Source organism: Bufo bufo, chromosome 2, assembly GCF_905171765.1.
Source record: "Bufo bufo chromosome 2, aBufBuf1.1, whole genome shotgun sequence".
Taxonomy (NCBI): Eukaryota; Metazoa; Chordata; class Amphibia; order Anura; family Bufonidae; genus Bufo; species Bufo bufo.
In genome coordinates, this window is record NC_053390.1 from 290,567,394 (window position 1) to 290,584,166 (window position 16,773).

The 16,773-nt window shown below is 42.5% G+C and overlaps 1 protein-coding gene across 1 annotated transcript in view; it reads left to right on the forward strand.

Moving 5' to 3' along the window:
- POLE (DNA polymerase epsilon, catalytic subunit) overlaps nucleotides 1–16,773 on the forward strand; it is a 125,837-nt gene that overhangs the window by 77,506 nt on the left and 31,558 nt on the right. The window contains 5 exon segments of the mRNA XM_040416726.1: nucleotides 187–382; nucleotides 748–962; nucleotides 3,163–3,265; nucleotides 3,357–3,437; nucleotides 3,831–3,953. Coding sequence (XP_040272660.1) covers nucleotides 187–382; nucleotides 748–962; nucleotides 3,163–3,265; nucleotides 3,357–3,437; nucleotides 3,831–3,953 — 718 coding nt within the window.

The following is a 16,773-nucleotide window of genomic DNA, read 5'->3' on the forward strand; positions in this document are numbered from 1 at the left end:
TGGCCAGGTATTCCCCTTGTAACAAATGCCGATCAATGATAACGACATGATGGTCCCTGCTCGTCACCTGCAGTAGTAATTGGTGCTCTCTGTGGTGGTGATCATTCTTCCTATGCAGTTTGCGCTAGGGCTGTAGGTGTGCTTGTCTTGTGAATGACTGCTTGGAATCTTCCCTCTCCTCCTTAGATATGCTGTGTTTAATGAGGATGGCTCACTTGCTGAGCTTAAAGGATTTGAAGTAAAGAGAAGAGGGGAACTGCAGCTGATCAAGATTTTCCAGTCCTCTGTGTTTGAGGCTTTCCTAAAGGGAAGTACGTTGGAGGAGGTCTATGCATCTGTAGCCAAAGTGGCGGATTACTGGCTGGATGTGCTTTACAGCAAGGTGATTGGAAACTTGTGTTGAATTGTTACAGTTTATCACATCTGAGTTTAAAAGTGCCAAATTACTCAGAACCGTCTAAGGCTCCTTTCACGTCACCGTTTCTCCTTTCCGTTCTCCGTTGAGGAGCAGGAGAACGGAAAGGACGGATTCTGCAGATAACTGAGCGTAACGGAGCCTAAAGACCTCATAGACTATAACGGTGTTCGCTCAGAACATGATTTTTGAGCAAAGTCCTATATGCATAATATAGACCTGAAATGCATCATGGTTAATAATGTGGGTTTATCATGTACAAGATTTGAGTTTTCATACCTTTTTTCGTTTTTCTATATATTTTGATACTTTTTTTTTTTTTTCCCTTCCAGGCTGCCAACATGCCAGATTCTGAGCTGTTTGAATTGATCTCTGAAAATCGTAACATGTCTAGACGACTTGAGGATTACGGGGAGCAAAAATCTACGTCTATTAGTACTGCCAAACGCTTAGCTGAGTTTCTTGGCGATCAGATGGTTAAGGATGCTGGACTTAGTTGCCGATACGTTATATCTCGCAAGCCTGATGGATCCCCAGTTACTGAAAGGTGAGAGCAATGATAAGTCAGTAAGCCAGGGATCGGCAACTTCCGGCACTCCAGCTGTTCTGAAACTATAAAACTATAACTCCCAGAATCCTGGGTTGTTCCCCCACACATCGTTGTAACGACTTTATTTTAAAGCTCGATGTAATTGTCGATGGCCTCTGTTTTCCCCTTTCTCTCCAATCAGTTTCCCAATGGTGTGGATCCTTACCTGGGGCAGTGAATATGTCCAAGGTTTTGATTCCTCACGATGATGAACGTGGCCACCAGCTGATTACTGGAGGTCTTATGTCCACCTTGGGACTCGTTTGGAGTATGCCATAATTTGAATATTTAGATATTGATCCTGTTGGGGCTAATATAATTTATAATGTTATGGTTTATTGCCATTATATTACCTTTTGATTCTTTCTTGAATCGTGGAAACGCTGATCCTGTGTTTCACGCATGCACAGTCAATGCTGTGGGTGCTGCAAGTTTCATTTTAGATCGTGGCTATTTTCTAAGACGTACACAACGCACTTGCGCATATACGTGCGCATGGGCATTGGAACCATTTGATCCCTTACTCCCACAATGACTTGGCGCTGACGAATGCGCAAAGTTGTTTGTGGAATGCTAAGCCCGCTGAGGAACGGGATTTCTATAAAGGGTGAGCAACCTGCCATTATGTTTTTAATCATTTACACGTTTCACATTAAAGAGGACCTTTCACCCATTATGACAATGTGAACTAAGTATACAGACATGGAGAGCGGCGCCCGGGTATCTCACTGCACTTACTATTATCCCCGGGCGCCGCTCCGTTCTCCCGCTATGCCCTCCGGTATCTCCGCTCACTAAGTTATGGTAGGCGGAGATTTCAGTCACTAAGTTATGGTAGGCGGAGTCAGCCCTTGTTCTGCTGTAGCGCTGGCCAGTCGCAGCGCAGAGCTCACAGCCTGGGAGGTTATTTCCTCCCAGGCTGTGAGCTCTGCAATGTGATTGGCCAGCGCTACAGCAGAACAAGGGCAGACTCCGCCTACCATAACTTTGTGAACGAAGATACCGGAGGGCATAGCAGGAGAACGGAGCGGCGCCCGGGGATAATAGTAAGTGCAGTGAGATCCCCAGGCGCCGCTCTCCATGTCTGTATACTTAGTTCACATTGTCATAAAGTGTGAAAGGTCCTCTTTAATTATGTTTGCACCATTACTTCATTTACTTTTTTAACACTGTATACACGTTTTTTCTCTTTGGTTTTAAATGGATAAAATGATTACTATTGCCATTTACTTTCTTGATGAAATGACAGCCCGGATAATGTATTTATTTTTTTAGTAATACAATTTTTTTGGAGTATCATGGATTTCATGTTAATTGATTTGAGTCACTAGGTAATTACTTTGTAATGATGTTCACTTGATCACATAAATGTTGTATTGAGCACTATAGTCATTGCTTGACAAAGGCTCCAATGAGACAAGCTGAAACGTTGCATGGGTGAATAAAGGAGATCCACTTTTTCCACTTTACACCGGAGTGCTGCCTTTTTGCATTTTTCTGTTTATATTTTGAGGATCCATGTCCAGGATATATTGAGGATTAATACCCGGGAACTCAGAGTGCTGCTGTTTACCACATCTACCAGTATTAATTACAGATATTTAAAAAAAAAAAATTCTTTTAAGCTGGAGTCAGTACATTTCTACTGACTCTGATTTAGCAACTCCCACTCTACAGCCCTGCTGCCCACACCACACCCTTGCCAGAACCCCTTTTCTGGAAGTGGCAAGGGTGGCGGTAAAACGCCATTTGCACAAATGGCATTTAAAATGTTGCAAGTCCCAGATATGTGACTATTTTAACACCAGTTTTTGGCATTTGGGTGTGATAAATCTCCTCCTTTTTAAATGTAGGCTTTAGATTTTAATTAGAAGAAGACATGAAAAGCCCAGCATTCTTTTTAAATGTTATTCATCAACATGTATAATGTAGATGTAATGTAGGCAATGACGCAGTCAACCAGGAAATCTTACTGTGTTAACCCTCCCAGTTATATCTTCCCATCAAACATGGCTTTAGATCTGGACCTACATTGATGAACACTATAAAGGCAAATTGCTATTCAAAGGACTCCTAAACATAAGGAGTGATGTATGGCGGACTGCTAGCTTCTTTAAGTTTCCATGTAGATCTTGGTCTTTGTTTTTATTAATTCTAGAGCTATTCCTTTGGCGATTTTTCAAGCGGAGTTGGGAGTAAAGCGACATTATCTACGGAAGTGGCTGAAAAACCCATCTTTGCACGATTTAGACATACGCTCGGTATGTTACCAGTCTGTTGTATTAGTATTTTTTCTTTTTTTTTCTTAAACCTTTCAAATAGTTTATTTCATTGTTTTTTGTTTTTCTCCAGATTCTAGACTGGGATTACTACATAGAGCGTCTGGGTAGCGCTATTCAAAAAATTATAACCATTCCAGCAGCATTACAGCAGGTATGGAAATTGTATTATATCCTGTTTAAAAAGTAGAGATCAATTTGTCCTGAGGATATCGTTTTCCAGGATGTACCATAGCTCAAACGTTGCCTAGAGTGGCGAAACGCCTATCCACTTTTCAGCTGTATGCTTGGAATGGCTCGGTGTGGATTTTCATCTTTGTATATACATGCTCCCATTTACAGTAAACATTTTGAAAATGGTGAATAATGGGAACGCAAAATATACTAGAAAGTTGCATAACTCTTGATAATGTGACAATTTATCTTTTTTACAGTTAAGTATTTGCGTCTGGATGTGTCCTACAAAACCAGTCGGGCTATTGGTTACTGTGTCATGTGAGTCTTTATTTCAATATGCCATGGAGTCAACCTATCTTGTGTGTTTTAGGTGAAGAATCCAGTCCCCCGTGTAAGGCACCCAGATTGGCTACATAAGAAATTACTTGAGAAGAATGATGTCTACAAACAAAAAAGAATTAATGAACTGTTCACAATTCAAGGAAAAAAGCAAGTGAGTATCAGACCCCTCTGAAATCGGGGATGAGTGTATTCTGATGTTCTCATAGCAACTGGGGAACAGTGACAGACCATGTGTCTGCTACTACGAGGCCTGTGGTGAATGGAGGGCCCGGCACTGAGCTGCTTTTACTTCCTGACAGTCCAATGAATTTTCTGCAGAGTCCGCTAGTGAGGGTTCACTGCATAGAGACTTGTACAGCTCCTTATGAGTTCTATTGGAGCTGTATAAACATGTGTACTGAGCTCCCCAGTACATAGTGACATAGGTTAACAAAAGACATAAGTCTATCAAGTTCCAACTTTCTCAGATCAGTTATCCAATGACAAACATTTGTAATGGACTTTTCCCTTATGCCCATGAGAGCACCCTTGAGAGACCGCCTCCATCCAGGACAGGAAACAGGAACTTTCATGGAGAGCTCTTAAGGAGGGGCACTGCCTCTATACCAGTGGCGTTGCTAGGGCTGGTGTCACCCGGTGCGGTAGAAAATGGTGTCACCCCTTCCCCCCCACCTCCTCCCCGAAACAATTTTTTTTGCCATATATGGGGGCTATGGTGGTGCTACTGCCATAGGGGGCATCCGTTAGCTCAGCAGACCCCCCCCCCCCTAGCAGTCCGAGCCTCGTCTCGGGAGGGGCACTTCCAGATTATTTTCTGTCTGCCGCCACAAAACAATGGTGCTTATAGAATAGACTACACAGTGTAGCGGTATACTGTATATTGTGTGGCACAGTGTAGGCTATATGTGTATAACAAACATATTTCACATGAAAACTTACAATTACTTGGCTTGGCCCTTGGGGATCTCGGACGCCACTTCAACACTTTGGCCGGGGGTTTGGCGGAGCTGATGTTGTGTTTTATCCTAATGAGAAAGATTTCATAATAAGGATTTGGAGAAGGGGCAGAGGGATAGCAGAGCAGGGAGAGGCTGGTGCTGTTACTAGGGGGTCATACCATGGGGGAGTAATAAAGCCCACCATAATGCCCCCTCCCCCCCCCCCCCCCCTAGTAGAAATAATTCTCCTTTTAATGTGACAGTGCAAAAAATACCCCCTTGTAATGCCCCCAGTTGAGCTAATGTCCCCATAGTGCCCCCATAATGTCCCAGTATAAAATACCCCTATATAGTGCCACCAGGGAATTCCCCCATAGTGCTCCTTTCCCCCTTCTTCCTGCTAGTGCCCCCCATAATGTACCAGTATAAAATGCCCCATATATAGTGCCCCTGTAGATGCCCCTCAGTGTCCGGCCTCTGATAGGCTGCCGGCCTAGTGTCCCCCATAATGCCCCCCAATAATGTGCCAGTAAGTGTCCCCATAGATGCCCCCCCATCATGTGCCAGTATCAAATGCCTCTCTCCTCCCTCCCCCACATGTCCCAGTATCATAGTGCCATCTCCCATCCCCCCAATGTGCCTGTATGAAGTGCCTCTCCCCCCCCCACACATGTCCCAGTATCATAGTGCCATGCCATCTCCCCCCCCCCCCCCAAAGTGCCAGTATCAAGTGCCTCCCCCCCATGTCCCAGTATCATAGTGCCATTCCATCCCCCCCCCCCCAAAAGTGCCAGTATAAAGTGCCTCCCTCCCCCCCCCCCCCATGTCCCAGTATCATAGTGCCATGCCACCCCCCCCCCCCCCATGTGCCAGTATCAGGTGCCAACCCCCCTCCCCCCATGTGCCAGTATCAAGTGCCTCCTGCTCCCCCCATGGCAGTAACAGTCGGGTATTAAAAAAAATAAACACTTACCTCCATGTCAGCGATGCAATGCAGCCTCTTCCTGTGTCCCGCCCTGTATGTCCATATATGGAGTTAGTGCTTGTGTATTTCAGAAAAGCTTCTGCTGGGATTCGAACCCACGACCTTCTGTATCAGAGGCAAAGCATCTAACCACACGGCCATAAGAACAGCCTTGTTACTGACTGAAAATATGACACTTCTACTGTTATAGCTGTACATCTATACCCATGACAGCTGCCCTAACACACCCAGCACTGCTATATCTCTATATGACAGCTGTCCCAGCACACTCAGCTCTGCTTTATCTCTATAAATGATAGCTGCCCCAGCACACCCAGCTCTGTTACATATGATACACATGACAGCTGCACCAGCACACTCAGCTCTACTATATCTCTATATATGACAGCTGCTCCAGCAAACCCAGCTCTGCTACATCTATACACATGACAGCTGCCCTAACACACCCAGCACTGCTATATCTCTGACAGCTGTCCCAGCACACTCAGCCTGCTATATCTCTATATATGATAGCTGCCCTAACACACCCAGCTCTGCTACATCTAATACACATGACAGCTGCACCAGCACACGCAGCTCTACTATATCTCTATATATGACAGCTGCTCCAGCAAACCCAGCTCTGCTACATCTATACACATGACAGCTGCCCAAACACACCCAGCACTGCTACATATAATACACATGACAGCTGGAGCAGCTGTCATATATAGAGATATAGTAGAGCTGAGTGTGCTGGTGCAGCTGTCATGTGTATCATATGTAGCAGAGCTGGGTGTGCTGGGGCAGCTATCATTTATAGAGATATAGCAGAGCTTAGTTTGCTGGGACAGCTGTCATATAGAGATATAGCAGTGATGGGTGTGTTGGGGCAGCTGTCATGTGTATGGCTGTACAGCTATAACAGTAGAAGTGTCATATATTTTCAGTCAGTAGCAAGGCGGTTCTTATGGCCGTGTGGTTAGATGCTTTGCCTCTGATACAGAAGGTCGTGGGTTCGAATCCCAGCAGAAGCTTTTCTGAAATACACAAGCACTAACTCCATATATGGACATACAGGGCGGGACACAGGAAGAGGCTGCATCGCAGTGCTTTGCCTCTGATTACAGAAGGTCGTGGGTTCGAATCCCAGACACATCTTTCCCTTTCCTGAGGACGGCAATACAAATGGTTCGTAAATGCCGGCCCTGCTGGTGTCACCCCTATCAATGGTGTCACCCGGTGCGGTCCGCACCCCCGTTGCAACGCCACTGCTCTATACCACCAGTTCCTGTTTCCTGTCCTATGGATAGTATGTATTTTGTGCAGAGCAAGATTTTAGGCTCTGCAGGATCCCCTAAAGACATTCTTAATAGGGGTTACCTGGTGCGGCGTAAGTCTCCACTTGGATGCCGCCTGCAAAATCTGGGGTCCTCCTTCTGGGTCCTGGATTCAGTATTGAGCTGGTGTTCCTGGGCAAGTACCAGCATTACCGGGAGGTGATGCTGTCACGCCGGATCTTCCTGGCGGTGTTAAGGAAGTCCGGGGCCTTTCCCTGCCTGGTAACTTAGAGGCGGGGGGAGAGTTTTGTTCCGGGCGAACCGGAAGTTGCGTCAGCGTGAATTCCGGTATTTGGAACGCATGCGGTGAGCGTTCCAGAAGTGGGGGAGGGACTTCTCCTACTGAGGCCATATGGGAGCAGCGGCAGGGACCCGACCTATGGTATTTGATATCATTCAGCGCGCGGTCAGAAGGAGCCCAGCCAGCCTACAAGCATCGGTGGATCCCTTATGGAAGACTCTCTATCCCTGTCCGCTATAATGGAGGATGAGTAGTCAGCGCGCAGATGTCCAAGAAGATCATGACGCCAGACGGGTACTCCTGGTGGGGTAAGAGGGTCAATCCTCAACTTTTATTTTTCCTCTGTCAGGTTTTAATAGGGGCTTGTTCTCTTATTTTTAATTGTAGCGTGTCAAAGATGGCCCTAGGAAAGCTACCACAAAGACCAGAGGCAAAGAGTATGCTGTATGCAAGAAAAAGCTTGCCCTTTTCTGGTCTAAGTTATTATGTCAGCATTGTGTCGATAAGGTGGTAGAAGATGAATCCCCATCTCTGCTTCAGAGTATTAAGGATATTGTCAAATCTGAAGTTTCTGATTCAATTAAAATGTTTAAGAGCCTCCCTTCCTCAGCCTCTGGCAAACAGGGTCACTCTGCCATGGTATCTGATTCAGATTCTTCAGACGAGAACGAGCAAGGAAAAATCCTACAATCCTAGAGAGTTCAAACTAGTCTTCGGATGGAGAATCCACGGGTAGACCCTTATTTTCCCCTGAGGATACCAAATCTCTGCTGACTGCTATTAGAGTCACTATGAAAGTGGAGGAATCTATGGAACAAAAGTCGGTCCAAGATATAAGATTTGGTGATCTGGTGCACAAAAGATAAAGTGTGTTTCCATTAAATGAAAACCATAAAATTTTTAATTCAGAAAGAATGGGAAAAACCTGACAAATTTTTTTTATTCCAAAAAAATGTGAAAAGAAAATACCCCTTTGAGGCTGAGTCCTCCTGCTGGGATAGGCCTCCAAAATTGGATGCCCCAATCGCTAAGATCTCTAAAAATATCTGCTTTGTAGGGGTGCACCGAAATGAAAATTCTGGTCCGAAACCGAAAATTCAGGATGCCCTTGACCGAAAACCGAAACCGAAACTGCCTTTTTGCCCAAATACTTTTAAAATACTTTTTTTTTAATGATTTTATTAATAATTCTTTTTCATGAATGAAATTCATCTGTGGGTGGCGCTGTTATGGAGAGGGGGATCTGTGGGTGGCGCTGTTATGGAGAGGGGGATCTGTGGGTGGCGCTGTTATGGAGAGGGGGATCTGTGGGTGGCGCTGTTATGGAGAGGGGGATCTGTGGGTGGCGCTGTTATGGAGAGGGGGATCTGTGGGTGGCGCTGTTATGGAGAGGGGGATCTGTGGGTGGCGCTGTTATGGAGAGGGGGATATGTGCACTGTTATGGGCATAACAGTGCACAGATCCCTTTCCCCATAACAGTGCACAGATCCCCCCCTCCCCATAGCAGTGCCATAGACCGATCCCCCTACCCATAACAGCCCCGGCCCTGCTGCTCACAGCATCACTCACTGCATCTTTATTTTACCTTACAATCGTGACGCTCCGGTAACAACTCTGCAGGCAGAGCGGAGGGCGGCGTAACGTCACTTACTCACGTGACGCACCTGCTCCGCCCACTTTATGAATGAAGGAGGCGGAGCAGGCGCGTCACGTGAGTAAGTGACGTCACGCCGGCCTCCGCTCTGCCTGCAGAGTTGTTAGTTACTGGAGCCTCACGATTGTAAGGTAAAATAAAGATGCAGTGACAAAGTAAACCGCCCGCCCGCAGATGGTGGGTGACAAATCCCACACCCCATATTTTCGGCCGATATGTAACAATATCGGCCGAAGTGGATTAGGTGCATTTTCGGCCGATATTTTCGGCTGCCGAAATTTCGGTGCACCCCTACTGCTTTGCCATTTGAATATCTCAGTGCCTTTTAAAAGATCCTATGGATAGACCAGCAGAAGTTTACCTTAAAAAAAAAAAAGTATGGGAAGCTTCTACCCAGGCATTTAAACCAAATATTTCCACTGCCAGGTCATTAAAGCTCCTAGAACTGGCGCCCCATATCAAGAATAAAACCAATTATTAGCCGTTTTCACCACCATCTTTAAAGCAGTAGACTTCATCTCTGCTGCTGCGGATGCGTTAAAATTAAATGCAAGGTCAGCAGCTCTGTCTAATTTTGCAAGGGGAGCTTTTTGGCTTAAGGCATGGTCTGGTGACACGGGTTCAAAGCATAAACTCTGCTCTATTCCGTGCCAGGGAGATTGTCTCTTTGGACCGGTTTTGGATGACCTAGAGAAGGCCTCTGATAACAAAAAGAGTTTCCTGTTGACCAGCTTTGGACCCTGAAGCGGACTGAGAATTAAAGAGGAATCCCTTATCATTCCTATTTCTGTTTTCTTGTCAGAAATTTGGCCTTTTGTCTCTATTGAAAAACTTTTTTATTTCTACGAAAAAAAGACAACGGTTTATCGTAGAAATCCGTTCCTAAGATACAAAAAATTCTGAATGGAATCTATACCTTCTGCAATAAAACATCTATTCAAAGACTGTGTCATGGCCACCATAGACATAAAAGATGCCTATTACCACATCCCAATTCATGCAGATTTCCAAAAATATCTGAGTGGCAGTTTCCATGGAAGGCCAAGTCTATCATCTACAATACAGAGCACTTCTGTTTGTAATATCTCAGGCTCTTTATAAAGTTGATGGCAGAGGTTATGGCCCACATAAGGGAAAGACATTTTGGTTATCCCTTATTTTGACGATCTTTTAATGGTGGCAGAATCGGTAAACCTTTTAACCTCTCATCTCCAAGAAATATTGCAAATTTTGACAAAACTAGGATGGCAGATCAACTGGGAAAAATCTAAACTGACCCCTTCCCAAAGTTGCTTATTTTTAGGACTGATTCTGGACTCCATAAACCTACGTTGTTTCCTTCCACAGCACAAGATATCCCGATTTAAGAGAAGATGTGCGGTCCCTGCTAGCCTCAAAAGATCGAACCATCAGACAGGGAATGGCAGTATTAGGCAGAATGAACTCCACGTTACCCGCTGTCAATTGGGCCCAGTTTCACTCCAGAACACTTTAATGGCAGATTCTAAATGAGTAGCAGGGATCACTATCCCCATTGGATGCCCCGCTTCCTCTCACCCCTCAGGTGATACAATCTTTAATCTGGTGGCTGGATCCTTCAAATCGGTCTCAAGGTCTCCCCTGGGACCTACAGGAGCAGATAACCATCCACACAGACGCCAGTCCGACAGGGTGGGGCGTCCGACGGGGTATGGAGCTCAATGGAGAGTCAGGACTTCCAGAACATGAGAGCTCAGAGCATTACTATTTGCCTTAAGAGAATTCCTACCCATAATACAAAAAATCTTCTAAGACAATGCCACGGTGGTATCCTACATAAACCGACAAGGAGGGACCAGATAAAAAAAAAATCTTAACCGCAGACATTTTTTTCCCCAATTATTCCTTATGTTCTGTTGGGCGGTAATAATTCCGTTAAGAATTATTAATTATGGTTATAAAATACTTAACCTTGAAAAAATAACAAGTTTTCATAAATTCTTGAAATCATGACCTGGTGAGTTGTAGACAACCTAATCTATACAATTCACATCTGAGTCCGACTATTTCCTCAGATAACAAGTTCTTTTGATGTGAGATGATGATGCTAAAAGGTGTAGTTTTGCATTATACAATAATACACGGGTATTATAAAAATATGCAGATTTATTGCTTACAAGGTTATAAACATAAATAAGTAAATAAACACAATGATACATGCAAATGAATATATTCAGCGTTGATATAAAGCATTACAAACTTAACAATACATGTGAGTAGAAATAACTTCAGAGGAAACCTCATGATATCAGGATGGGCATACCTAATCCTAGACATCAATATGGAATGCTAAATACATTCCGACCCCTTCTAACCAACTACACATCACATGACTTCGAGAATGGTCAAATCCATTCAAGGATATAACCTAGAAGAGATAACTGTATCCTCCCGCCCGATCCTGGACTATTTTCACACATATGACTTTGGTAAGACTATTAAGACAAACAGGGATCTATGATCAAAGCTATTATATCTTAAATGGGAAGAACTTGGAACAAGGCTTTCCTGTGGGAATCGATCACTTAGCTTGGTGAAGAATATTACTATAAAAAATAAATATATATATATATATATATATATATATATATATATATATATATATATATATATATATATAAAATAAATAAATTCTCTCATTTAATGCTTGGCGAATAAATAACCCAAATCTTGATGGTATAATTTCACCCACATTATCCAATTAGTCTTAATAAAATTAAATATCATTCTTTGTGTCTCTTGCCAAGTCTTAGTAGGAATCTCACTTCTGCTCCTAGGAAAGCTGGGTGGTCCATCGCATATCTCACCATGGCTTTTATCTTGATAAGACCCTTTTAGAGAGCTCAACTTGTCCTTTTTGTGTCGAAACCTGTCTAACCTCTGTAGGTGTCTAGCTCTTTATTTTTCTGATCTCCTGGTTGCTTGGTTCCTTCCCCTCCTCATCCGTGTAACTGGCTTATTACCAAAAACTGATCAGTTAGACACACCTTCCTAGTTTGGAACTTTCCAATCATTATCGGTTAGGCGTGTACACTTGATAAGGACTATGATGTCATTATATTAACTAGAATGCATTTCTGCTGCTGTTGTAATGTCACCTACTCATACCTAGGTGACACTGTTGTAAAGGCTATTAGCATCATACTATAAAGCTTTAACTACGCAAGTCTGACTTCATCTTGCATTCTATACATTTGACATCTAGAACCTTAAATCAGAACGATAAAGATTAACTTTGACACGTATACTAATTAAAATGCAGACTTAGTGGTACAATTAGACATCTCTCAATCTGTCAAATTTATGGTACAGATAAGAATACAATCGAACACTTGCACATGTGTCTTCAAAGAGTAGTTAATTGCTAGTTAGAATAACATAGCTTTCTTCGGACAGGGACTCATTACCAGTCTAATACTTAAAGATTCTTCCTAAATTTTAGGGGTGGAAGCATTCTTAGTGAGAATTATATATCTTTTTATAACATTTAGAAACATACATAATACCATATATACTATTGATTATCTTATACTTAAAGTATTAGGTTCATTACACGTGTGTGTGTGTGTGTGTGTGTGTATATATAAAATATTTTCACAGATTTGTTTATCTCATTCCTCTATTTACTCATCCCCTGCTTCATTAACAGACAGCAAGCTGTAGGGGTGATTTTTGTACCAGATGTTTAGAGAACATACTAACTTCCTCATGCTTTTATCTTTTAAATATAAATCTTTTTAAAAGACAAGGAGTACTCTCTCAAACTAGCAAAATTATAGAGAAAATATGAGAATACACTTTAGGAACGTGTGGCCTTTCCATAAACTTACACAAAATGGTGGACATATCACAAGATGGCAGATGCCATACTATTTATTAAACATAGCAATTCATGTTTGATTCATTTCGGCCAATCATTATTACGACAGTTCCATTTATCAAAGCAGTACACTTAAAGGGAACAGAAAACAAGCTGGCCGACTATCTAAGTAGAAACCTTCTAGACCAGGGAAAATGGTGTTTAAACCAAGAAGTCTTCAACCGGATAATTCAGCTCTGGGGCCGTCCTCAAGTATTTTGTCCTATTTGCAACCAGGGAAAACAAAAAATGCAACCTATTATTTTCCCTAAATTCTGAAGATTCTCCGACAGGGATAGACGTCTTCTCCCTTCCGTGGCCGAATCAACTTCTGTACGCCTACCCTCCGCTGAGGCTTCTTCCGAGAGTGTTACAAAAGCTGAGGCAGGAACTGATGAGGATCATTTTGATCGCCCCATTCTGGCCAAGGAGAACATGGTTCACCTGGTTGAGAAAGCTTTCTCTAACCAGATCCTTGGATTCTTCCGGACAGGCAGGATCTGTTTCAGGGTCCTGTGTTCCATCCGGAAGGGAGAGACTTTCATCTAACAGCCTGGTATTTGAAAGGGAAATTCTAGAACGCGGAGGTCCATCTAAGGAAGTTGTATCTACCCTATTATCATGTAGGAAAAAAGTAACCTCTATCATTTACCTCAGAATGTGGAAGACTTTCTTAAACTTCTCTAAAAACCCTGTAGATCCTTAGAGTTCTCCTCCTATGTTTTAAAATAGTAGATTTTTTACAAAGGGGTCTTGATAAGAACCTAAGACATAGCACTCTTAAGGTACAAGTTTCTGCCCTTAGTGCTTTTTTTGATTTCCCAATTGCAAATCATCCATGGATTTAAAGCAATTGGTTAGATTAAACCTGTAATCAGACCCTCAGTTGCCCCGTGGGATTTTAATCTAGTTTTGACTAGAATGATGGAGCCTCCTTTCGAACCAATACAGGACTTGTCTGTAAAAAATTTGTCGTTTAAAACCCCGTTTTTGGTGACGGTTACCTCTGCCAGGCGCGTAGGAGAGATTTCTGCCTTTTTTAGCCTCCCCTCCTTATACTAACATCTTGGAGGTTACAGTACTCATTAAACCAGATCCTTCTTTTCTTCCTAAAGTGGTCTCCCTTTTTCATAGAACCCAAGACATTGTTCTTCCATCCTTGTGTCAGTCCCCAAAGAACGAGAGAGCGGAGGCTCCATTGTCTAGACGTAAAAAGATGCCTGTCTGAGTACTTGTACGCCACTAGTCAATAGAGAAAATCCTCGACTTATTGTACAATTTGGTGGTAGAAACAAAGGTCTCAAAGCTTCTTCTAGAACACTTTCTAGATGGATAGTGGGTCCCATTGCCTCTTCCTCAGCGGGGGAAACTCCTCCTTTTGGGTTAGGGTGCTCACTCAACCAGATCCATTTCTACCTCGTTGGCAGAGAGTGCTAATGCATCTATAAAAATATCACATGACCTAACCCCTCAAATGAACAGTCAAAGAAATAAAATAAAAACTGTGTTAAAAAAAACTTTTAGTGATTTAAGGGGACAAAAAAAAAAAAATGCAACACCAAGCGATCAAAAAGGCATATGTCGATTTACCCCCCCGTCCCCCCCAAAAAAATAGTACCAATTTAACCGCCACCTCATCCTGCAAAAAATGATACCCTACCAAAGACAATCGCCCAAAACATTTAAAAAAAATCATGGCTCTCAGAATATGGAGACACTAAAACATGATTTTTTTTTACATTTATTTTTGTTTCAAAAATATTGTGTAAAACTTAAATAAATAAAAAGTATACATATTAGGTATCAACGTGTCCGTAAGAACCTGCTGTATAAAAATGACATGACCTAACCCTCCAGGTAAACACCGTAAAAAAAAGTGTCAAAAAAGCCATCACCTTACATCACAAAAAGCGTAATACCAAGACCTCAAAAAGTCATACTCACCCCACAATAGTACCAATCAAACTGTCCTCTAATACCAAAAACATTAGCCCCTACAGGAGTCGCTAAAAAAAAAACTACTGCTTTTAGAATATGGAGACACAAAAAAAACTTTCTTTTTTTTTAATGCTTTATTATGTAAAACTGAAACGGCCAAAAAAAGTTGTCATATTTGGAATTGTCACGTCCGTAATCACCTGCTCTATAAAAATACCACATGATCTAACCTGTGAGATGAACATTGTAAATAACAAAAAATTAAAACTGCCAAAACAGCTATTTTTTTTTTGGTTACCTTGCCTCTCAAAAAGTGTAATATAGAGCAACCAAAAATCATATGTACCCTAAAATAGTACCAACAAAACTGCCACCTTATCCCGTAGTATCCACAATGGGGTCACATTTTTTGGAGTTTCTAATCTAGGAGGTGCATCAGGGGGGGCGGGGCTTCAAATGGGACACGGTGTCAAAAAACTAGTCCAGCAAAATTTGCCTTCTAAAAACCATATGGCGTTTCTTTCCTTCTGTGCAATGCCGTGTGCCTGTACAGCAGTTTACAATCACAAATGGGGTGTTTCTGTAAACTACAGAATCGGGGCAATAAATATTGAGTTTTGTTTGGCTGTTAACCCTTGCTTTGTTACTGGAAAAAATGGATTAAAATTGAAAATCTGCCAAAAAGGTGAAATTCGGAAATTTTATCTCCATTTTCCATTAGGTTAACACCTAAAGGGTTAACTACATTTGTAAAATCAGTTTTGAATACCTTGAGGGGTGTAGTTTCTAAAATGGGGTAATTTTTTGGGTGGTTTCTAATATGTAAGCCTCAAAGTGACTTCACACCTGAGCTGGTCCTTTTTTTAAAGAGGACCTTTTCACCTGGAAAAACATTGTGAACGAAGTATGCCGACATGGAGAGCGGCGCCCAGGGATCTCACTGCACTTACTATTATCCCTGGGCGCCGCTCCGTTCTCCCGTTATGCCCTCCGGTATCTTCTCTCACTAAGTTATAGTAGGCGGTGTCTGCCCTTGTCCTGTGGGCGTCTCCTTCTCCTAGGCTGCAGCGCTGGCCAATCGCAGCTCACAGCCTGGGAGAAAAAAACCTCCCAGGCTGTGAGCTGTGCGCTGCGATTGGCCAGCGCTGCAGCTTAGGAGAAGGAGACGCCCACTGGACAAGGGCAGATACCGTCTACTATAACTTAGTGAGCGAAGATACCGGAGGGCATAACGGGAGAACGGAGCGGCGCCCAGGGATAATAGTAAGTGAAGTGAGATCCCCGGGCACCGCTCTCCATGTCAGCATACTTAGTTCACAATGTTTTTCCAGGTGAAAGGTCCTCTTTAAAAAGTAGGTTTTGGAAATGTTCTGAAAAATTTCAAGATTTGCTTCTAAGCCTTCTAACGTCCACAAAAATTAAAATAGCATTCATTAAATGATCCAAACATTAAGTAGAAATATGGGGAATGTAAAGTAATAACTATTTTTCGAGGTAGAGAAATTGAAATTTGCTAATTTTTCTTTTCAAAATTGTTGGCAAATTTGGTATTTTTCATAATTTAAAAATGACATTTTTTGACTCCATTTTACCACTGTCATGAAGTACAGTATGTGACGAGAAAACCATCTCAGAATGGCTTGGATAAGTAAAAGCGTTTTAAAGTTATCACCACATAAAGTGACACATGTCAGATTTGCAAAAAATGGCCTGGTCCTTAAGGTGAAAAATGGCAGGGTCCTGAAGGGGTTAAAGCGTAAACTTACTTGAATTAAGTGGACAATTATGTAGTAAACAATAAACTGTTTCAATAGGCAGTATAGACAATAGTCTTTATGAATGTGTGCAATAGTCTACTGTAGCCCTACAGCATCTTACCCGGCTACGGTCGTTGCTTAAACTCCAAAGAAGTATTAATTTCAGATTTATTTGCATTAGAAGGTTATACCTATCGAGGCCTTTATGGCATAATATTATCATATTACATAAAAGTCCAG